We start from the raw sequence: 24,518 nt of genomic DNA, 5'->3' as shown, positions 1-24,518 counted from the left end.
AGCATATCATGAATCCTTCTGGCAGGTGGAGCACTGGCAGGGCACTCCCCAGTGTGCACTGGTCTGTGCTTCCTGAACGAGTTCTTGCTAGTCTCTACTACTAATTACCCTTATGCCTTCTCCTTAGGGAGCAGTTTTTTCCCCTTCTCTTTCAGGTTTTCAAATTTTTTATGTATTTATCTTTAGAGGGGAAGGGAAGGCGAAAGGGAGAGAGAAACATCAATGTATGGTGGCCTCTTGTGCATCCCCTGCTGGGAACTGGCCTGCAACCCAGGCATGTGCCCTGACGCGGAATGGAACCACGATCCTTTGGTTCGCAGGCCTGTGCTCAATCCACTGAGCTACACCAGCCAGGGCATAAAATTTTTATTTATTCATTCATTTATTTATTTATTTCTTAAGATTTTATTTATTTATCTTAGAGGGGAAGGGAAGGAGAGAGAGTGACAGAGAGAGAGAGAGAGAGAAATCAATGTGTGGTTGCCTCTTGTGCGTCCCCTGCCGGGAACCAGGAACTGGCCAGCAACCCAGGTATGTGCCCTGACTGGGAATCGAACCACAATCAAGTGGTTCGCAGGCCAGCGCTCAATTCACTGAGCTACACCAGCCAGGGCAAAGTTTTATTTTTAAAAGAGGGAGGGAGGTAGAGAAACATTAGTATGTGGTTCCTTCTCAAGCGCCCCCTATTGGAGACCTGACCTGAACTCAGACACGTGCCGTGACTGGGAACCAGAGACCCTTGAATTCCAGCTCTTAATTTACAAAGCCTCACCAGCCAGGGACAAAATCTGAATTCTTTGATGCTCAGTGAGGTTCCTGTTCTGCTGAAGGCCAGGCCACAATCCCTGCATATGTGCAGCTCCTACCTAGTGTGCATCTTGTGATGCTCGGTGAAGCACCAATTCTCTGAAGGCCTGGCTGCAGTCCTAGCACACACATGGCATCTGCCAATGTGTGTCCTCTGATGCTAAACAAGGCTCCTGTTCACTCTGATGGACGAGCTAGCCTCAGCCCACACACACCTATGGCTTCTCCCTGTGTGTGGACTTTCATCCACAAGCAGGCTGGATTTCTAGCTGAAGGCCTTGCCACTACCGCACACATAAGCCTTCTTCCCCACGTGCATCATCTGATGGACACTGAGACTCCATTAGTGGATGAAGGCCTTGCCACACTTCCCACATGTGTATGGCTTTTCCTGGCTGTGTGTCCTGTGGTGATTGATAACGTGTCCATACCTTCTGAAGGCCTTCCCAGAGTCCTCACACACCTACGGCTTCTCCCCAGTATGTGTATTCTGATGCTTCATGCGGCGTCTATTCTCTCTGAAGGCCTTGCCACAGTACTCACACACGTATGGCTTCTCCCCAGTGTGTGTCCTTGAATGCACGCGGAGACTGGATTTCTGGCTGAAGGCCTTGCCACACTCCGCACATAAGAATGGCTTCTCCCCAGTGTGCATCCTTTCATGCACAAGGAGGCTGCATTTCTGGCTGAAGGCCTTGCCACAGTAACTGCACCCATACGGCTTCTCCCCAGTGTGTGTTCTCTGGTGTAGGAAGATGTTACCCTTATGCCTGAAGGCCTTGCCACAGTAACCACAAACATATGGCTTCTCTCCAGTATGCGTCCTCCGATGCACCAGGAAGTCAGATTTCTGGCTGAAGGCTTTGCCACAATCCATGCACAAGTGCAGCTTCTCCCCGGTGTGCTTCCTCTGATGCTCCACAAGGCGCCTATTCTGTCTGAAGGCCTGGCCACACTCCCCGCACACATAAGGCTTCTCCCCTGTGTGCATCCTCTGATGGACGATGAGACTTCGTTTGTAGATGAAGGCTTTGCCACAGTCCGCGCAGGAGTGCAGGTTCTTTCCAGTATGTATCCTCTGATGCTGGATAAGGTGCCTATTGTCTCTGAAGGCCTTGCCACAATCCCCGCACAAGTAAGGCTTCTCCCCAGTGTGTGTCCTCTGATGCACATCGAGGGTTGATTTCCGGCTGAAGCCTTTGCCACAGTCCCCACACACATATGGCTGCTCCCCGGTGTGCGTTCTCTGGTGTAGGATGATATTACTCTTCTGCCTAAAGGACTTGCCGCAGTCTCCACACACGTAAGGTTTCTCCCCAGTGTGTGTCCTCTGATGTAGGGTGATCTTATCCTTCCGGCTGAAGGCCTTACCACAATCCCCACACACAAATGGCTTCACTGAGGAATGGGTTCGTTGGTGCTTCCTCAGGGATGACTTTGAGCTTAAAGTCTTGCCACAGTGTCTGCACTTGTGTGTCTTCTTCTCTGCACAAAGTCGGGAGGCAGGACTGGGGCTTGAAGTACCTGAGTTCTTCCCAGACATGGTGAAACAGTGCATCCCTGGCCCTCTCGGTCCTTCCAATTTTGGTGGGGCCGGCATGTGGCTCTGGTAAATCAAAGTCTTAAATTCACAACACTCAGGAGCTAACACTTGGGACGTGACCAAAGGCGCCAGACGGGTCCCGGTGTTTCTGTGTTGCTGCCCCACCCTGTCCCCCTGTATCCCCACTTTTTCACGGGCATAACCCCGGGCTCCATTCTTCACGAGTCCTTCCTCCACCACTGCAGTAGATGGTCTGACTTCCCAAGGCTCCTTCTCTGGGTCTGGTTCATTCATGTTCCATTCAGTCTCCAAGTCTGAGGGCAGGGGAAAGAGATGACGACACGCATGTTGTTAACAACGCTGGGAGGGAGGATCTTCCCAAGACATGACAAGGCACATCCTGACAGCAGAGGACAGCCTGTAGTGGGTTCAGAGGAAGGAGGGAAGCCGTGATGTGAGACAGTGAGTTGGAAGGATGTGAGAACAGAGCAAGAAAGGCCTGATGGGGAGTGGATGCAAACATGGCCTGCACTGCTCAGACCTGGGAAGAAAGACCGAGGAGAGAATAGGAAGAAAACGGGCAAGGAAGAGAGCATCAAATGACCCTACACACCCAGGGAGGGTTCACTGCACCCGGCTCCTTGCTTCCAAGCCTCCTTGTGCACATCCCCAGACAGCTGTGCTTCTCAAAGCATCGCCTGTTACTACTAATGATTCAGTAAGAGCTGATTCTCACGTTGTTGTGCTGGTTGTCTTCTGTCTCCCCACGTGCCAGTGAAGCTCCCACATGTCCACACTGCCCATGAGTGGCCTGGCCTTTGGCCTGGCTCCTCACCCCTCCACTCAGTACACTAATCCACCCCTGAGAACCACACTGGCTCCCAGTCTGTTATGCCTTGTCCCGGTGATTCTTCAACCTCTGATTACAGACAAGGTGGCTGCTTTGAGGTCCAGACTCTGCATATGCACTTTAAGATTCATGCAAACACTTAAAAACTGTGAGATCTTACACAAAAATCTCATTGTAAAAGGGAAGATCCTGCCACATGTAGCCCTCTTTCCTAGGAGGTAACAAAGAAAGCAGGAATGGTAAGCAGCTGTCTCCCTACCCGCATTACAGCACTCACTGGCCACACAAAACCTGAGATTCAGACCCTTCCCTTGAGTGTACAACTGGAAACAACCCTAATGTTCATCAAGTGACAGGATAAACACATGGTGATCTATCCCGGAAGTAGAATATTACTCTGCAATAAAAAAAAGTCAGCTATTGCACTGGATGCCCAACTCGGCTGGTTAGCTAGAGTCATCAAGGCCACCAAAGATTGTGGGTGGATCCAAGTTCAGGGCTTGTGCAGGAGGGAGTGGACTGACTTTTCTCACATACTCTCCTTCTGTGTCGCAAATCAATAAAAAAAATAACAAAGGAAAAAATTTAAGGAATGACTCATACATACAGTTGATAATGAGTGAACCTGAGAGAAATGATGTGAAGTGTAAGAAATGAGATAAAAAATAAACAACACGTGCCATATGATTTTATAAATATAATATTGTAGAATAGGCAAACTACACAAGAGTGGTCACTGAAGGATGGGGCGTGGGCAAAAAGAATAACTGTTGGGGATAATGGATATACCTGCATCACAACGATCATTTCTGTTTGGATACAAATGTCAAAATGCATCACTCCATTCACTTTAACTATGTGCAGTTAATAGTAGGTAAGTGAAACCACCAGAGAAACTGTTACAGAAATGAGACTGTACACTAAGTCTGAAAGTTAGTGTTTTTCCTTAAAAATATTATCCAGGGCCATGACTGGTGTAGCTCAACGGATTGAGCGCGGGCTGAGAATCAAAAGGTTGCCAGTTTGATTTCCAGTCAAAGCACATGCCTGGGTTGCGGGCCAGGACCCCAGTGGCGGCCATGTGAGAGGCAACCACACATTTGATGTTTCGCTCCCTCTCTTTCTCCCTACCTTTCTGCCTCTCGAAAAATTAGTTAATTAATTAATTTAAAAATATTATCCATGGACATCTTTCTTCTCAGTGAGGACAAAGAGTGCTCATCTTTGAAGAGTTTTCTGGTTTCCATCAGTTTCTACATCCTGATTTATTCATTTAGTCTCTTGGTGAATATCTAAGTAATTTCTCTTCATTTTCCTTCTTATGAAAAATCTGGGAAATTTCTATAGAGTTGTAGTCATTTGTAAACACATTTCATCTCCTGGCACAGCTACAGAAAAAGTTACAACTAGACTATAAAATATATCACACAGAACTGTCATAAAATGAAGTGGTATTGACATCCGACAACCATGAACATACGAAATCCATATTCATCCAGAAGGTTAGGAGGGGCAGAGTGACCGACATGAGTGCAGAAGAGCAGAGATGTGGCATGGCGTGGACAGGGGGTGGAAAGAGTGATCCCACACACCCATGTGGTGAACAAAAACTGGGAGGAAGACCTCAGGAATGAAGAATCCCACCCCCAGGCCAGACCACACAGCCTACTGTTCCAGGCCAGGAAGATACATCCTGATAGCTTCTGGCTGTAAATATCAGCAGGGATGGGGTGGAAGAAGATACTGCCAGATTCTCAGGAGACTCCTCTAAAAGGCTCCCCACAGACTTAGGACTTCCCAGCCCCACCCACTGTGGGATTCAGCACCAAGGCAACAGCTTGGAAGGGCACCAGTGGTAAAAGTGGAAACAGGGCGAGTGCAGGGAGGCAGCTTCTTCCCCAGCAAACCTCCAAAAGCCAAGTGGCAGCATTATCCCCCCTCTGAGCCCTCCCCTGACACAGAGCCAAAAAGTGGTGAAGCTGGTGGCCCCACCCTGGCAACTACCTAAGGCTCTGCCCCACACAATTTACATGTGCCTCTTCTACAACAGACCACACAGCTCAGACAGGGAGTCAAAGGCGCTCTACCTAATACACAGAAACAAACACAGGGAGGCTGCCAGATTCAGGACACAAACAAATACATGCCCCAAATGAAAGAACAGAACAAAAAACCACAGGAAAAGAACTAAACAAAACAGAGATAACCAACCTATAAGATAGAGAGTTCAAGAACTGGTTATCAGGATGCTCAAAACTCATCAATTCAGAAACAGAATAAAAAAGACCCAGGAAGAAATGAAGGACACAACAAATGAAATAAACAGAAATCTACAGGGAACTAATACTGGAGGGGATAAAGATGAGATTCAATTCAAGAATTTGGAACATAAGGAAGAAATAAGCATTTAACCAAAGCAGCATGAAAAGAAAAAGAATTTGAAAGTATGAAAATAGCATAAACAGCCTCTGGGACAGAGCCAAACGTACCAACATCCGAATCATAAGGCTGCCATAAGGGCAACAGGAACAGCAAGGAATTGAACACTTATCTGAAAAAATAATGAAAAGAAAACTTCCCTAATATGGTGAAAGAAATAGACATACAAGTCCAGGAAGCACAGAGATGCCCAAAGAACTTGGACCCAAACAGGACCACACCAACACACATCATAATAAAAATGCCAAAGGTTAAAGATACAGATAGAGAATCTTAAAGCAGCAAGAGAAAAGCAGAGAATTAACTTACAAAGGAGTTCTCATAATACTGCCTGCTGATTCTCACAAGGAACTTTACAGGCAAGAAGGGATTGGCAAGAAGTATTCAAAGGATGAAAAATAAGGTCCTACAACCTACTATACTGTAGCCATCAAAGCAATCATTTAGAATCAAAGTGCAGAGAAACTGCTTCCAGACAATGTAAAGGTAAAGGAGTTCACCACCACCAACCCATTATTACATGAAATGTGAGGACTTATTTAAGAAGATCAGCCCTGGCTAGTGTGGCTCATTGGATTGAATGCCAGGCTACGAACCAAAGATTCGCGGGGTCACTTCCCAGTCAGGGCACATGCCTGGGTTGCAAGAAGGCCTCCAGTAGTGGGTATGTGAGAGGCAAGCACAAGTGATGTTTCTCTCCCTCTCTCCTTCCTCCCCTCTCTAAGAATAAATGAATGAATGAATGAAAAAGACCAAACCTATGAACATTAATATGAAGCACATTCACAAGTATCAAAAACTGAATTTAAAAACCAAACTAAGCAAACAACAAGAGAAACTGAATCATACATAAGGGGATGTTGGAGGGGATGCTGGAGGCTTATCAGTCGGGAGTAGGAGGGGAAGGAAGGGGATATGGCAGAAAAGGTGTAGGGATTAAGCACCATAAATTGGTAGGTACAGAATAGACGGGGATGTTAACAATAGTATGAGAAATGGAGAAGCTAAAAATCTTATATGTATGACCCTTGAGCATGAACTAAGTGGTTTGGGGGTTGCTGGAGGCAAGGGGGCTGACAGGTAGAGGAAGACAAAGGGGAAACATTGGGACAAGCATAATCAAGAAAATATACTTAAAAAAAGACATGTAACATTGAAACTTATGTCATCCTATTAGCTAATGTCACCACAAAATATTAAGTTAAAAAGTGATGGTAGCCCCCTTGTATAGCATTCAAAACAATTAACAAACTGGGAAAAAGACGTAATGAAAGAGATAAAATTCTAAAAGTTGTAGATAAAACAAGAGTAAATCTCTGAGGACTCTGGTTAGGCGATGGTCCTTCAGATATGACACCAAAAGCACAAGGAGTAACAAAGTAAGTAAATCGGACCCCATCTACATTGAAAACAAGTGTGATCCAAATGATGCCACTGAGAAAGAGAAGAGCACCCAGAGGATGGGAGAAGCAGTTGCAAAGCACATACCTCACAAAGGTCTTGGACCAAAAATTAACAACCAGAGGATATCCAAGGAAAAGTCCAAGTTGAATGATAAAGAACCAAACAACCCAACTAAAAAAGAGTCAAAAGACTTAAACCAGACATATCACCAAAGAAAATATACCGATGGGAAATAAGCACCTGCAAAGGTTCTCAGTACCAGCTGGAAGCTAGACTGTGGTAAGACTGTGCACCCACGAGAATGGCTACAATGAGAGAGACTGAGGATGTTCAGTTCTGACAAGCACACGGAGCAATGCAACCAACACCCAGCACTTGCTGGTGGAAATGGAAAATGAAGCAACTGCTTTGGAGAAATATCTGGCAGTTTCTGAAAAAGTTAAATATATACCTATGTATAACTCAACCTTTCCATACAGAAAGGACATCGTATGTCTCTATATAAGGACATCCAGCCCTGACTGGTTTAGCTCAATGGATTGAACATAGTCCTGTGAACCAAAGAGCTACTGCATCAGTTCCCATCAGAGCACATGCCAGGTTTGTGGGGCAGGTCCCCCCACCAGTTGGGGAGCATGTGAGAGGCAACTACAGACTGACATTTCTCTCCCTCTCTTTCTTGCTCCCTTCCCCTCTCAAACAATAAATAAAATTAAAAAAAGAGAAAAAGACAAGACATCCAGATATGGAAACAATCCAGATGTTTGTCATCTAGTGAATGGATAAATACAAGGTATTCTACCTATGAAGTAGAATATTACTCACCAATACCGAAGAATGAGCTTTGCTCTGGTTAGGTGATGACTCAGGACTGTCACCACGGGCACCAAAAGGCTGGCTGCAGTTTCAATCCCCAATGTAAGCCTGTATAGGAGGCAACTGATGGAAATTTCTCTCTTTGTCTCTTTCAAATCAATGAAAGTATCCTTGGGCGATTACTTAAAAATATATATATAGAAAAAAGAGACTGACTGGTGTACCTCAGTGGATTGAGCATGGACTGTGAACAAAAGGGTTGCAAGTTTAATTCCCAGTCAGGGCACATGCCTGGGTTGTGGGCCAAGTCCCCAGTAGGAGGCACTCAAGAGGCAACTACACATTGATGTTTCACTCTCTCTCTTTCTCCCTCCCTCCCTAAAAATAAACAAATAAAACATTTAAAAAAGGACGGGGGGAACTATTCATACACATAGACAATGTGGGACAACCACAAGAAATGATGCCAAGTGTAAGAACTCCGATTAAAAAAAAGAAGATGCCCTAGCTGGTGGGGCTCAGTGGCTTCAGTGCTGGCCTGCGAAGTTCGATTCCCACTCAGGGCCCATGCCTAGGTTGCCGGTCAGGTTCCCTGGGTGGGTGAATGAGAACCACACATTGATGCTTCTCTCCCTCTCTTTCTCTCTCCCTAGCCCTCTCTCTACAAATAATAAATCTTAAAAACAAACAAACAAACAAAAAAAGACTTCCTGCAATATGATTGTATAGATATAAAATTCTAGAACAGGTAAACTACACCACAGTGGTTGTGTGGGATGGAGGGTGAGTGAAAGGAAACATAAACTGTTTCCTTAAACAGATGCATAAACAGATGCTAACAGACATGTTTGCATCTGTCCATCTTTTATATTTGTGTCATCCTGAATTGATAGGCACATGGTGACTAACATGGGAAAGCTGTTCCCTTACCCAGCGAGACCAGGTTCCAGTAGGTCTCCATCATCACGTCCCTGTACAGGTCCTTCTGCGCAGGCTTCAGCTGCTGCCATTCCTCCTGGGTGAAGTCTACAATCAAATCTCTGAACGCCACCGACCCCTATAAGAGGAAACACACACTACTCACTGCAGGGCCCTCCTCAGTGTTGGAGAGACGTGGCCAGAAAGGCTGAGAGGATCAGGAAGACCCACAGGATGCATCTGACTGGTCAAGAAGATACAGAGCTCTGAAGGGCCTGACCACTCAGAGTCCTTGGTGCCTAAGTACACTGGATGGTCCTTGGACAGGCAAATAAAACTACAGGGCTGTTCACAGAAGGGCAAACGCCACAATTCAAAAACAGGCAAAAAACCCGAACAGACACTTCTCCAAAGAGGACATGCAGATGGCCATTACATATACAAAAAAATGCTCAATGTCACTTATCATGAAAGAGCTGCAAACTAAAACCACAATGACATATTACCTTACACATGTTAGACAAAACCCCCATGATGCACCCTCAACTAGTCAAAACCATCAAGACAGATGCCTGGGCAGCAGCAACTCTCTGAGGTGTCCGGGAAAGGGGAAGAGAGATGTGAGGTGGGGTTCATGGAGGGAGATTCTGGGTGGGACTGCTGGGTCAGAACCTCAGGCTTAAATGACACACGGGAGCACTGAGGAGGCTGTCATCAAAATATGCAAACCAACAGTTACTGGTGAAAATGAAAAATGTGTCTTTTACTGTGTGAGAGGTGAGACACAGGGTCCCTCATGAGAAGGGTTGGGAGATTCCCCTAGAAATGGGGCTGACCTCCAAGTGAACTAAAGTCAGTTGGTTGGAACTATGTCCTAGACACGAAATAATTACAGGTTCTATATCAGGCTGTAGTGCATGTGGGAGACAACCCATCAGAATTTCTCTCACATCTTTGTCTCTGTTCCTCTCTTTCTCTTTCTGCCTACGAGTCAATGAACATATCCTCTATTGATAATTTTTAAAAATATTTTATTTATTTATCTTTAGAGGGGAAGGGAAGGAGAGAAATACCAATGTACGGTTGCCTCTCTTGAGTCCCCTGCTGGGGACTGGCCCGCAACCCAGGCATGTGCCCTGACTGGGAATCGAACCGCGATAGCGTGGTTCGCAGGCCCGTGCTCAATCCACTGAGCTACACCAGCCAGGGCTCTATTGATGATTTTAAAAAATACACTTATGTGGAGGACGCTGAAGGCTGGCATCAAATCTGAGGCTGAGTGCTTGGCAAGGCTGCACTTGACTGTTTGCATCTGCAAGGTGAATCAAGTCAGCAACGACAACAGCCAGGATCCTCAGGGGTTAAGAAGGAGACAGTTAACCACAAGCTTCAACTGAATGCGGTATAACTTTTGCAGAAAAAATATTTATCATTTAGATAGCCTGGAAACATAGCAATTATGCCTGCAGTTTTTCCCTGAGTCTGCAGAACACCCCTGAGCTTTATCTAACCAACCCTTATAAAATAAATGCAGAGACCATGTTCAGGGTCATTGTCTCTCCATCAGAGGACAATGCCCCACCTGGCCCCCGCTTTTCTTTAAATTGTCTGTGTCTTTCTTAATTTTCCATCGCCCCCCTCAGGGACCTCCTCCCCAAGCTGGTCACAGCACACGTACCTCAAGATGCGAACATATATAAATTATTGATTTCAGAGACAGAGAGAAAGAGAGGTTATTCTAATTCTTTTTTTTAAAGATTTTATTTATTTATTTACCTTTAAAGGGGAAGGAGAGAGAGAGAGAAACATCAATGTGTGGTTGCCTTTTGTGTGTCCCCTGCTGGGAGTTGGCCTGCAGGGAACTGGCCTGCAACCCAGGCATGTGCCCTGACTGGGAATCGAACCGCGATCGTCTGGTTCGCAGGCCCGTGCGCAATCCACTGAGCTACGCCAGCCAGGGCTAATTCTTGATGATTTCACTGGTTGCTTCTTGAAAGTGCCCTGACCAGCAATCGAAGCCAAACTATGGCAAATCAAAATGATCCTCTAATCAACTGAACCACATCTGTACATTTTGTATTGTCAAGTTTTTCTTTCATAGAAGAAAATTTACAGAAATATATGACAAATTTCCATCCACTAAAACATCATGAAACATCACGATAACAGACAGGGACACTCACCAGTCCCACATATCAGGCATCCTCCTCCCATCCCCCTCCATTCTCCTGGGCACGTAGTGCCCCTGCCCACTTCTGAAGGCGCCTCATCCAGCATTTCCCGCCCAAGGCCTCTGTCACGCTTCACTGAATATGTTTAAGCAACCGCATCCCAGGTGCCCATAGGTGTCTTCTGAAAGCACTCAGGGTAGGAAAACTCACTCCTGAGCCATGCTGTCCCCTGTGGTTGAAAAATGCCATGGACAGGAGAGTACTCCCTCAACTCAGGCTGGACAATACCCCAGGAGACAGGAGAGGACCTGGGGCCTGATAGGGTTTGGGGGGAGCTAGAGATCATCCCTGTCCAGAGGATGACCCTAAGGAAGGAGGAGCCAGAGAGTGACATGACTCACCCTGGCCTCCTTGGTCCGCAGCTGGGTGGCCATCCTTTTAGTGCCTATGGTGTTCCAGGCACGGGCAGGCTGTGCGCAGGGAGAGAAAGAAAAAGGCACAGTGAGATAAGGTCCAGGCCCAACCCACAATGCAGACATGACAGACACACCCACTAGAATACAGGCAGACAAGGACACACACACACATTCATTAACACTGAATGCATACATGGTGCCTAGTGTCAGGGGGATACACATGCAGACCTTCCCTAGGCTGTCCCAGATGAGAATAAACCTACCAAGATCTTCTTAGGGAGGAAGAGTGACCAGTCTCTCAAGAAGGGTCCCAACCATCTCCTTCCCTATCTTGAGTTTAGCTCACACAGAAATACATAGTATGCACATAAAGTTCATCTACCAATGTTCAAAAAGCTAGTCATGAAAAACTGACATTTATACATAATAGTTGAAGAAACATAGGGATTGTCTCTGGTCAGGGCTGGCTTTAGCTCAAGTGTCTGTTTCATAGCAACAGGGCAGAGTGAGCCTCAAAGGAAACAATGTATATTCTTTCTCTGGCCAGACTCTACCCCAGGGAGTGGTCTGTTGCTGTACAAGGTCACAGCTGCCTCTGGCATAGTGCCCAGGCTAAGTCAGGTGGGGAGAGCAAAGCAGCCAAGAGACTAGGAGACTTTTACAGAAAGACTGAGGACTCAGGCTATGAGAAAGCCAAGGGGTAAGGGTCCTTCTACCCCTTCTCTGAAGACCCCTACGTCCTTCTTGATGGGTCATTGCAACAGTGCCTGTCTTCAGTTACCCTTCCCCTATAGAGGGGTCTTACTGGTCACTGGCTGACTGGTAATCTGGGCGGGGGAAGCAGGGTGAAGTGAGGGAAGCAGGGGCTATGCTGCTGCCAGGAGGATATGTTCAGTCTCCTTAGTGGCTTGTCCCCAAGGCCTTTCCACTCAGCTCTAGCCCTGGGACCCTTATTGTCCATAAATGAGGCTACAGTCCATGAAACCTGGTAGAATGGCTCCCAACAGCCTATGGCATCCAAGGTCCTCCACTGCCATCCCTGACTTGATCCTTCTAACATCCTGCATTGTTCAGGCTATTTTCACTCACCCTATTTCACAGATGATGAAACTGAAGTATAAAAAGATAACCCAGGCACCCAAGAAGATAAGTGTGGGTTTAGGGTTGGGCTGAGCACATCAGGGTTCATGTGCTTCATGCACATGTCATACCCACACACATACACTCCCCCCACCCCCACAGGCATGCCCACACAACCAGACCCAAGTGTGGAGGGAGGAACAGGACCCTCTGGCCTGTCTCCCCTGGGTCTAACTTACCCAGGAGAGGTGGTGGGCCCAGGGAGCTGACAGCACAGGAGCCTTTGAAAATGTCATTATCTCGGCAATAGCTGGTGTGGCACAGTGGACTGAGTGCAAGTCTCCCAATCAAAGGGTCTCCAGTTTGATTCCCAGACTGGGGCACATGCTGGGATTGCAGACCAGGTGCCCACTAGGGGGAGCCCGAGGGGCAACCACACACTGATGTTTCCCTCCCTTTCTTTTTACTTCCCTTACCCTCTCTCTAAAAATAAACATAAAATTTTGAAATAAAAAAAAGTATCATAATTTCTTAAATGCAAATCTAATTCAGCCTGGACTGTTTTTTTCCTTACAGCAATACAATCACTACTCCAAGTTTACTTTCTTTTAAAGGAGGCTATGAAGGCACAGTGGTCCTGGAAATAGCATGTACACCGGGCTGCTGATCGCTGAACCCAGAGTGGTCCCAGATATGTGGCTGCAGAGCAAGGGGTGGCCACTGCTCCTGTTCCTCCCCCTCTTCCTGGGCCCAAGCTCTCTACCATTTCCTGCCACCCATTGTTCTAAGGAAAAACAAAGATTTCCCGCTGTGGGGTGTTTAGTATACGTGTTCTGGTACTTGGATGCCTGGGTGTAGAGTTGGGTGATTCACTTAACACTCTCTGAGCCTCAGTTTCCCATTTTGCAAATGGTGAAGGTCCCTAACTCAGAGTCACCAGGTGGCCTACAAAATGCCCAGAACGAGCACTGCCTTGTGTAGGCAATGGATTGAGTGCAGGACTGGGAACTGAAGGATCTCCAGTTGATTCCTAGTCGCGGTCGATTCCTAGTTGGAGTACATGCCTGGGTTGCTTGTCAGGTACTCGGTGGGTCCGTGCGAGACACAGGCACACACTGATGTTTCTCCCCGCCCCGCCCCCGCCTGTCTTCCCCTCTCTCTAAAACAAAATATATAAAATCTAAAAAAAAAAAAAAAAGAAAAATGCCCAGAACCATACCCTCATCACAGAACACACCCTCCCCGAACAAATCCACCCAGGTCAGGATGGGGTAGGATCTCTGACCCTGTCTTGACCCCACGCCTTGCTACTACACCCATCCTACCCTCCCAGGGCAGGGGAGGCTCTGAGGGCGGGAGGGAGATGGCTCTGGGGCCCGCAGGGAGGCAGCTCCGCCAGGCCGCCTGTCCAGCAGGACCGTCTTTCCCACGCTCTGGGAGGGCACCCCCGACACCCCCACTCCCACACGTCATCCACGCCCAGAGACAGGGGTGCGGGTGCACACGGACAGGGGAAGGCTCGGGCAGGAGAGACGGACCCCACGCGCACAGACACACTCCCACCCAAAGGACCCCGAAGAGACAAACACCTGCACACACACACACACACAGACACATGAGCAAAGGAAAACACAGGTGGCCTCGCGCGCGCACTCGCGGTGACACACACCCGGTGACAAACACGGACACACAAAGAGACCGCCCGGGAGTCTCGGCCCCACACACACACGCACACTCACAGCCACAGGCATTCCCCTCACCCGTGCGACCACACCCAGAGCCGCGCTCAGTCTCCTCAAACCCCTGCCCAGTCCGCGCTCAAACTCACCACGCGGTTACCTCAGGAGACAGAGCAGCTTCCGCTGGGCACCCCGCCCGCACTGCGCCTGCGCCGGGCGGCCTTACATTTCCCAAATCACTGCGCGTCAAAGGGCGAGCGCCGCCGAGCCGCGCCGCGTCTGAGCGGCGGACGCCAGACTCCAGGTCCCAGAAGCCCGCGGCGACACAAAGTCCGTAAGACGGGGTTCGTGAGGGAGGTGGGGCTGCAGGATTAGGGAGCGGGAGGAAACTACAGAGGAGCACGGGGCCGGGGGAGGAGCGGGGCGAGCGGTGACTGTGGGAGGAGAGCGAAGGAGAGGTTCGTAGCCCTAAGCAGCGAGGGAATGAAAGCCGAGTGAGCTGGAGTGGAAATAGAGACCGGGAACTTGCAGAAAAGGCGGAGCGTGTGGACGCGGAAAAGACGCTGGAGTCTCCACCCCCTCAGACCTACAGTTCTCTGGCCTTGGGCCCGCATGGGCGTGCTGACTTGCAGACAATTTGTAAAGCGTGCGGAGACGCCAGGAAGCAAATGATCTTCAACACAAAGAAAAGTATCAGCTCTTCGCCTTAACGGCCAACTCCTGTTCAGGGCGTGTTACTGTTAAAGAACCAAAGCGGGGGTTCTCCTGCCCGTTGCCCCAGCTAGGAAAGCTCTAGAGGCAGCGGCTGATGAGAAAGAGGCTTTTTACTCAAATGCAGGTTTGGGGAGAATGGCAGATACTTGTCTCAAAGCCCATCCCCTCCGAAAAACTGAGGAAAAGCCCAGCCGTCTTCAACTCAACCAGAAGACCGCGTCCAGAGGTCCTGCTTCAAGGTACCATCTTGTGGGAACCGCAGTTGGCTCTGAGCAGTCACCCGGGCAGCTCAGCTTGTCCGTGGCTGCTGTCTGGTTTCAGGCTTCCTCCTGGAAACTGGAGGCCCTGACGTTAGCCAGGTCTCTTCCAGGGCCGCAAAGTCCGGCCAACTCACAGGGTAGTATCATAGGCAGGTGGGCAAGAGACCAAGCCCAGCCTGTGAACCAAAGGGTCACTGGTTTGATTCACAGTCTAGGGCACATGCCTGGGTTGCAAGCCAGCTCCATAGTAGGGGGCATGTGAGAGGCAGCCACACACTGATGTTTCTCTCCCTCTATTCCCCCTCCCTTCCTCTCTAAATATAAATAAAATCTTTTTAAAAAATTGGGGCAAAGGAATACCCATGTAAAAATTCACTCCGTGGGAGCCCTGGCTGGTGTAGCTCAGTGTATTAAGTGCAGGCCTGCAAACCAAAGGGTTGCCAGTTCGATTCCCTAACAGCCAGTTTTGATTCCTAGTCAGGGCACATGCCTGGGTTACAGGCCAGTTCCCAGCAGGGAGACACACAACCATACATGGATATTCCTTTCCCTCTCTCCTTCCCTTCCTCTCTAAAGATAAATAACCTTTATCACCTCATGGGGAAATGTTACTTCCTAATAGTTCTCCATCATCATGTGAGACCAGCAAACCCCAGGGAACCTGTTCTGATAGTGGATATTGGACATGGTGTGACCATTCCCAAGCCAGTAATCCAGGGCTACAAGGAGCATGTGGCTTGCAACCTGCTGCTGGGTCCTTGTGGGGTATTTGTGCTCGCTCCCCGCAATGGTTCAAACTGATTTGGTTGGAACAATCAGTAACTCCCTCTTTTGCATTTGACAACTGTTTTAAATGATGGTGTGGCTGAGTGGTGTGGCTCAGTGGACTGGAAGCCAGCATGTGAACTGAAAGGTTGATGATCTGATTGCCAGTAGGGGCACATGCCTGGGTTTCAGGCCTTCTCACACATCAGTGTTTCCCATCTTTCTCCCTCTTGTTCCCTCTTTCTGAAAATAAATAAAATTTCAGAAAAAAAATGAGGCAGATCCCAGCTCCTGGGGTCTGGTGTGTTATGGATGAGGCAAGACAAATTCACATGGACTACCAAGTTCTGTGGAGGAAAAGGGACAGTGCAGCTTTTCTCTCAAGAGGTGAGTGCCTCGGAGAACCTCAGCCACTCTTTCAAATGGACAGCGCCTCGACCCTTACCTTCAGAGACTTTTTATTGGGTTCCATTTGCACAGGAATACAGGGTATATATGTAAACCTCATCAATCATTGTCAGGCCAAAATGATTAAACAACAGTTAACATTCAAAGAACTCTCAAATAACATTCAGTAAACTCAAGAACGTTTATTCTGAATAACCGTGGCTTATTCTGAGTAAGGGTCAGATAGCTAAAGGGTCATAACACTTTGGGGAACAAACTCTCTTCCTGCTTGCACCTTTATCATTTAAATTGACGGTATTAGCAAAGTAGGTTTCATAGGATTTTATACATTTTTCTCAGGCCTGATTGCCCTAGAGAACACCCCACCCCCACCCCAAGGCTGCATCCACCTCCAGCATTGTTTCAGGCCTAATTCATTGTTTCAGTCTTAAGTTAGGTGGGGGGGGCAGGGCGGGGAGTAAGGCAGCCAAGAGATTAGGAGACTTCTTGCAGACAGATGAAGACTCACGCTACATCAAAGCTGAGGGGGTGAGGGTCCATCACCCCCTTTCTCTATACCCCCCCCCCAAGTCCTTCCCTGAAGGCCCCTTTGTGACTATGTCTGTCTTAGGTCGTTCCTCCTTTGAGGAATCTTACCCGTCATTGGCTAACCAGTCATCTACCCTGGGAGATGCAAGATGGATACAATCCCCCCAGCTTCCCCCCCGCCCCCCCCCCTCCCCCCCGCTCCTGCCCTTGTCTTCTCCCTGTCAGGGAGAATAGTCCAGCCTGGCTATTTCTGTCATTAAGATGTACAAACACATTTAGCCCATGCAACCAAGCTACTTTCCTTGATGAGGGCATGATACAAACAAGGGAGGACACAGGAGAAGAAAATGGGAAAATTGGAGTGAGAGGTCCTCAGCCTGAGGCCCTTTTAGCTATAAACTGCAAAGCCAAGTCCAAAAGCAATCACTGAATGCCTCAGTGACTGCAAAAATGCTAACTGCAGCTTTCTTAGGTGGTGATTAATGACTTCATTTCCATTCTCATTCTTTTTCATTCCTCATTCTCTCTCTCCGTCCGTAATTGATTTTACGGACGGAGAGAGAGAATTCCATGTGAGAGAAAACTCCATTTGTTGTGATCTGCAACTTTTGGGTGCAAGGCACAATATTCCACCTATGTAAGCCACATGGCCAAGGCTGACCAGGCCCAGAACCCAAACATGTGCCCTCACCAAGAAATGAACTGGAGATCTTTCAGTTAGCTGGCTGATGTTCCACCCACTGACCCAGCCAGGGCAATGAGATAGTCTGTATTTTTCTGAAGAGTTAAATGAATAAAGAATGATGCCCGTAAATGTAAAATATTACAATGATTTAATGAGGAAAACTCATTATATTGAAAATAAACTGAGTGAGCTGAATCAAGTCCGTCTGCCGTCTGTGTGCAGTCCATGGTGTGCCCCGTTGAGTCACCCACGATCATGGAATCCCTGTTGGGTAAGACTCGGCCAGGAGACCACACCATGGGTGGGGAATTTGTTGTTCCCTCCTCTGGGACTTCAGCAGTGGCCCAAAATGTAACTGTTTCACCAAGACTTTTTTTTAAAAAGATTTTATAGATTTTATTTATTTATCTTTAGAGGGGAAGGGAAGGGGAAAAGGAGAGAAATATCAATGTATGGTTGCCTTTTGTGCATCCCCTGCTGGGAACTGGCCTACAACCCAGGCATGTGCCCTGACTGGGAATCGAACTGCAGTCCTTTGGTTTGCAGGCTCGTGCTCAATCCACTGAGCTACACCAGCCAGGACTCACCAAGACTCTTGTAAGGATCACCCTACAAGTAGAAGAATCTACTTCACTTTTTAAAATTCTATTTATTTGAAAAAGAGACACATTGAAGTTTTTGTCCCACTCATCAAAGGATTGTTGTTTTTTTCTTGTAGGCACCTGACCAGTGACAGAACCTGCAACCTTCGCATACATAAGCAATGCTTCATTGAGCCACCAGTAGCGCCCCACTTTCAGGCCAAGTGGATAAGCACACTGTGCTGTCTGTCCCACTGGAGCACTTCAGTAAATTAGCAACTATACAGAAGTGGGAGACAGTATAAGTATTGATCACCACCAGGTCGTACACTTTTGGTGATGAGGAGGGCACTAGGCTGCAGCACCATCAGCAGCCATTCACAGAATCATCTCAAATAACAACCTGTATAAAAGTTAATAGTTTCCCATTTATTAACAAAAGATTTATGTATTGCTTTATTGTTAACAGAGCACCATTTTTATATCGCTTGCTATTTATTATTGTAAGAAGTTGCTATCAACATCAGTGATGAAATATTAAGTAAAACATGACCTAGGCTGTGGGTGAGGCATAGATTAGGTAATGTCACTGCCTAACTGAAGGCACTTTATTTTCTCCGGAATTCTGATTGCACAGGGTGGGTCAGGATACTGCATATGAGAGAATTTTTCTCCTGTAACTTAAATGGTCCTGTGGAGAGGAGGCCAAAAGGGTGCATTTCAGCAGAACAGGCACTTTCTCCACCTCTGCTACTGAAGGTCTGGACCCTGCCACCTGATCTGACCATTCCCAAGCCAGGAATGTAGGGCTGGGAGGGACAGGTGGCCTCATACCTTGGGCAGGCTTGCTGGGTTCCTGGGGTTCCTGTAGGGTATTTGGATAACCTCCCCCAAAGTGTTCACACTCATTTTGACAGGACAACCTGTACGTGTACCTTTTGCACCTGATTATTTACAATGACATTAGTCTCCCTTAATGTAAAGTTCTATTTTTTAAAAATTTATACATCCCTATGAGAAACATGGCATCTGATGCAATTATTGTTAGTTCTCAGGCTGAAAAAAATTTCTTTCCCCTCATAAAATACCTGGTACGTCTACTCTTGGAAGGACACTGGGGGATGGGAATGGAGTAAATGAAGAAAGCCACAGATGTGACAACCTGACCTCTAGACAAGATCCAGGCATGTGTCACAAAGTGACAATGCCCCCATGGAGCCCACCTCCACATCTTCCTTTCTCCCCTCCACTTTGCTATACAGGAGACGGAGACCAGAGACACTGAAAGTGTTGTCCGAGCTCCTACAAGTTTACTAGATCTGAGTCTGGAGCCACAGAACATCTAGCAACATTTCCAGATACGAGACCTCAAGTGGGGCTTGCTTTACACCTGGCCCTGCTGATGCTGGGGAAGCAAATGGTGAGAAGGCCTTGGTGTGTCTTCAATACCAATATTCCTAAGACAGGTCTGATCAGGACTTCTCTTGCTTCCTACCCGTGGGGTCCAATACCAAGTCTGGCACTGGCCCATGGGCTCAGGACCTACCAGTCAGGTGTGGATTCTAAAAGCCCCCAATTCCCTGCTATGTACCACGTGAGGTAGAAATCCCTGCTGAAGGTTTCCCTGCACTTGCCACTGTGGTAGGACTTGTTTCCCACAGAAACCACCCAGTGGACACAGAGCAAAAATTTCCTGATAAAGGTTTTGCCACAATTCCCCAAGGGGGGGCTAGTCAGACAATTCCGTAAGGGTAAGCATGTCATAAATCCTTCTGGCAGGTGGATCACTGGCAGGACACTCCCCAGTGGGCACTGGTCTGTACTTCCTGAACAAGTTCTTGCTAAAGTCTGTACTAGCCTAACATGTATGCCTTCTCCTGAGGGTACATTGTTTTATTTTCCTAGCTTTAAAAAAAATTATTTACTTTTAGAAAGAGGAAAGGAGGAATAATGAGACGGAAAGAAATGGCAATATGTGGTTGCTTCTGGAGCATCCCCCTACTGTGGACCTGGCCTTAAACCCAGGCATGTGCCCTGATTGGGAATTGAACCAAAGACCCTTTGATTCACAGTCTGGCACTCAATCCACAAAGCCACAGCAGCCAGGGAGGAAATCTGCACTCTTTGACGGTCAGTGAGATTCCTGTTCTGGCTACAAGCCCTGCCACAATCCCTGCATACATACGGCTTCTACCCCGTGTGCATCTTCTGGTGCTTGATGAGGCACCTATTCTCTTTGAAGACCTGGCTGGAGTCCTCGCCCACATACAGCATTTGCCCAATGTGTGTCCTCTGATGCCCAATGAGGCTCTTCTTTACTCTGAATGACTTGCCGCAGTCCCCACACAGGTATGGCTTCTCCCCTGTGTGCATCCTTCGATGCACAAGGAGGCTGGATTTCTGACTGAAGGCCTTGCCACAGTCACCACACACATACGGCTTCTCTCCAGTGTGTGTCCTCTGATGCACAGTGAAGCCAGATTTCTGGCTGAAGGCTTTTCCACAGTCCCCGCAGGAATGCAGCTTCTCCCCCGTGTGTGTCCTCTGATGCAGGATGAGCTGACCTTTCGTGCTGAAGGCCTTTGCACAGTCACTGCACACATATGGCTTCTCTCCAGTGTGTGACCTCTGATGCACAATGAGCATCCATTTCTGGCTGAAGGCTTTGCCACAGTCCCCACATGAGTGCAGCTTCTCCCCGGTGTGCATCCTCTTATGCTCAATGAGGCGCCTATTCTCTCTGAAGGCCTTCCCGCAGTCCCCACACACATAAGGCTTCTCCCCTGTGTGGGTCCTCTGATGCACAATGAGACTCCATTTGTGGATGAAGGCTTTGCCACAGTCCCCACACGAGTGCTGTTTCTCCCCAGTGTGTGTCTTCTCGTGCAGGACGAGGCACCTTTTGTTGCTGAAGGCCTTGCCACACTTCCCGCACATGTATGGTTTTTCCCCAGTGTGTGTCCTGTGATGATCGATGAGGCGCCTATTCTCTCTGAAGGCCTTGCCACAGTCCCGACACACATAAGGCTTCTCCCCTGTGTGTATCCTCTGATGCTCAATGCGGCGCCTATTCTCTCTGAAGGCCTTGCCACAGTCCCCACATACATAAGGCTTCTCCCCTGTGTGCGTCCTTTGATGCACAATGAGACTCCACTTGTGGATGAAGGCTTTGCCACAGTCCCTGCACAAGTGAACCTTCTCTCCAGTATGTGTTTTCTCATGCAGGACGCGATACCTTTTCTTGCTAAAGGCCTTGTCACAGTACCCACATGTGTAGGGCTTCTCCCCAGTGTGCATTCTCTGATGCTGGATGAGGATCCAATTATCTCTGAAGCTCTTGCCGCAGTCCCTGCAAACATACGGTTTCACCCCATTGTGTGTCCTCTGGTGTAGGGTGATATAACCCTTCTTGCTGAAGGACTTGCCACAGTCCTCACACATGTAAGGTTTCTCCCCAGTGTGTGTCTTGTGGTGCACATAGAGGCTGGATTTATGGCTAAAGGCTTTGCCATAGTCCCCGCACATGTATGGTTTCTCCCCAGTATGTATCCTCTGATGCTCGATGAGGCGTTTATTGTCTCTGAAGGCCTTGTCGCAGTCCCCACAAGAGTAAGGCTTTTCCCTGGTGTGTGTCCTCTGATGCACATTGAGTGTTGATTTATGGCTGAAGGCTTTGCCACAGTCCCTGCACACATATGGCTTCTCCCCAGTGTGGGTTCTCTTATGTAGGATGATGTTACCCTTCTGGCTGAAGGACTTGCCACAGTCCACACACACATAAGGTTTCTCCCCGGTGTGCGTCCTCTGATGTAGGGTGATCTTATCCTTCCGGCTGAAGGCTTTACCGCAATCCCCACACACAAATGGCTTCTCTAAGGAATGGGTTCGTTGGTGCTTCCTCAGGGATGACTTTGAGCTTAAAGTCTTGCCACAGTGTCTGCACTTGTGTGTCTTCTTCTCTGCACAAAGTCGGGAGGCAGGACTGGAGCTTGAAGTACCTGAGTTCTTCCCAGACATGGTGAAACAGTGCATCCCTGGCCCTCTCGGTCCTTCCAATTTTGGTGGGGCCGGCATGTGGCTCTGGTAAATCAAAGTCTTAAATTCACAACACTCAGGAGCTAACACTTGGGACATATCCAAAGGAGCCAGACAGGTCCCGGTGTTTCTGTGTTGCTGCCCCACCCTGTCCCCNTCGGGAGGCAGGACTGGAGCTTGAAGTACCTGAGTTCTTCCCAGACATGGTGAAACAGTGCATCCCTGGCCCTCTCGGTCCTTCCAATTTTGGTGGGGCCGGCATGTGGCTCTGGTAAATCAAAGTCTTAAATTCACAACACTCAGGAGCTAACACTTGGGACGTGACCAAAGGCGCCAGACGGGTCCCGGTGTTTCTGTGTTGCTGCCCTATCCTGTACCCCTGTAACCCCACTTTTTCACGGGCATAACCCCGGGCTCCATTCTTCATGAGTCCTTCCTCCACCACTGCAGTGGACGATGGTCCGTCTTCCCAAGGCTCCTTCTCTGGGTCTAGTTCATTCATGTTGCGTTCAGTCTCCAAGTCTGAGGGGAGGGGAAAGAGATGATGACACACATGTAATTAAACACACTGGGAGGGGGGATCTTCCCCAGACATGACAAGGCACATCCTGACAGCAGAGGACAGCCTGTAGTGGGTTCAGAGGAAGGAGGGAAGCCGTGATGTGAGACAGTGAGTTGGAAGGATGTGAGAACAGAGCAAGAAAGGCCTGATGGGGAGTGGATGCAAACATGGCCTGCACTGCTCAGACCTGGGAGGAAAGACCGAGGAAAGAATAGGAAGAAAACGGGCAAGGAAGAGAGCATCAAATGACCCTACACACCCAGGGAGGGTTCACTGCACCCGGCTCCTTGCTTCCAAGCCTCCTTGTGCACATCCCCAGATAGCTGTGCTTCTCAAAGCATCGCCTGTTATTACTAATGATTCAGTAAGAGCTGATTCTCACGTTGTTGTGCTGGTTGTCTTCTGTCTCCCCACGTGCCAGTGAAGCTCCCACATGTCCACACTGTCCATGAGTGGCCTGGCCTTTGGCCTGGCTCCTCACCCCTCCACTCAGTACACTAATCCACCCCTGAGAACCACACTGGCTCCCAGTCTGTTATGCCTTATCCTGTTGATTCTTCAATCTCTGATTACAGACAAGGTGGCTGCTTTGAGGTCCAGACTTTGCATATGCACTTCCAAGATTCATGCAAACACTTAAAAACTGTGAGATCTTACACAAAAATCTCATTGAAAAAGGGAAGATCCTGCCACATGTAGCCCTCTTTCCTAGGAGGTAACAAAGAAAGCAGGAATGGTAAGCAGCTGTCTCCCTACCCCCATGAAAGCACTCATTGGCCACACAAAACCTGAGATTCAGACCCTTCCCTTGAGTGTAGAATGGAAACAACCCTAATGTTGATCATCAAGTAAAAGGATAAACATATGGTGATCTATCCTGGAAGTAGAATATTACTCTGCAATAAAAAGATGTCAGCTATTGCACTGGATACCTAGCTCAGCTGCTCAGAGTTGTCAAGTCCACCAAAGAACTGTGGGTTGGATCCAAGTACAAGGCTTGTACAGAAGGGAATGGATTGATTTTTCTCACACACAATCCTTCTTTCTTTAAAATCAATTTAAAAAAATAAGAAAGGAAAAGAATGAATGAATGATTCATACACATAGATTACACTGAGGGAACCTCAACAAAATGATGTGAAGTGTAACAAATCAGATGAAAAATTAAAAATATGTGCCATATAATTCCATATATATAAAATTCTAGAATAGAAAAATTCAACCATTTTTGTCACTGAAGGATTGTGCGTGGACAAAAAGACAGAAAAACTTTTCAGGCTAATCCATGTATCCGCATCACAATAATAATTTCTGGTAGGACACAGTGTCAAAATGCATCAAATCATTTGCTTTAACGATGCGCAGTTAATAGTAGGTCAGTAAAACCACCAAAAAATCAGTTAAAGAAATGGGACTGGCCCTGGCTGGTGTAGCTCAGTGGATTGAGCATGGGCCTGTGAAGCAAAGGGTCGCCAGTCCCATTCCCAGTCAGGGCATAGGTCTGGGTTGCAGGCTGGGTCCCCAGTAGGAGATATGTGAGAGGCAACCACACATTGATGTTTTTCTCCCACTCTTTCTTCTTCCCTTCCCCTCTCTCTAAAAAAATAAATAAATAAAATATTTTTTAAAAAAGAAAGAAATGGGACTATACACTAAGACACAAAGTTAGTGCTTTTCCTTAAGAATATTATCCGTTCTTTTTTTTTTAAAGATTTTATTTATTTATCTTCAGAGAGGAAGGGAAGGAGAGAAGGAGAGAAACATCAATGTATGGCTGCCTCCCATGAGTCCCCTGCCAGGAACCGGCCCGCAACTCAGGCATGCGCCCCGACGGGGAGTCAATCCGCGATCCTCTGG

General features: G+C 47.8%; 2 protein-coding genes and 1 long non-coding RNA gene across 3 annotated transcripts; 1 reads left to right on the top strand and 2 right to left on the bottom strand.

Annotated features, from left to right (window-relative positions):
* On the top strand, window positions 1-19,961 carry LOC118992215 (uncharacterized). Its single transcript, XR_005067599.1, has 3 exons — window positions 1-80; window positions 640-643; window positions 19,900-19,961. It is a non-coding gene; the product is annotated as an uncharacterized LOC118992215 (long non-coding RNA).
* Window positions 656-12,946, bottom strand: LOC118992209 (zinc finger protein 135-like). Its single transcript, XM_037053910.1, has 4 exons — window positions 12,684-12,946; window positions 11,350-11,418; window positions 8,790-8,916; window positions 656-2,664 (listed from the first exon to the last, which is right to left on the bottom strand). Exons 1-4 carry the CDS (start codon window positions 12,738-12,740, stop codon window positions 1,271-1,273), a joined length of 1,647 nt encoding a protein of 548 aa, XP_036909805.1. The 5' UTR covers window positions 12,741-12,946; the 3' UTR covers window positions 656-1,270.
* A 166-nt stretch (window positions 19,962-20,127) lies between the features above and the next one.
* Window positions 20,128-22,249, bottom strand: LOC118992203 (zinc finger protein 268-like). Its single transcript, XM_037053901.1, has one exon. It carries the CDS (start codon window positions 22,196-22,198, stop codon window positions 20,255-20,257), a length of 1,944 nt encoding a protein of 647 aa, XP_036909796.1. The 5' UTR covers window positions 22,199-22,249; the 3' UTR covers window positions 20,128-20,254.
* Between the last annotated feature and the right edge of the window lie 2,269 nt (window positions 22,250-24,518).

The sequence above is a fragment of the Sturnira hondurensis genome, unplaced genomic scaffold (genome assembly GCF_014824575.4).
Source record: "Sturnira hondurensis isolate 20B ecotype Veracruz unplaced genomic scaffold, ASM1482457v3 Scaffold0008151, whole genome shotgun sequence".
NCBI classification, from domain to species: Eukaryota; Metazoa; Chordata; class Mammalia; order Chiroptera; family Phyllostomidae; genus Sturnira; species Sturnira hondurensis.
Note: the sequence above shows the minus strand (reverse complement) of the source record. Positions and strands in the feature narration are given on the sequence as shown.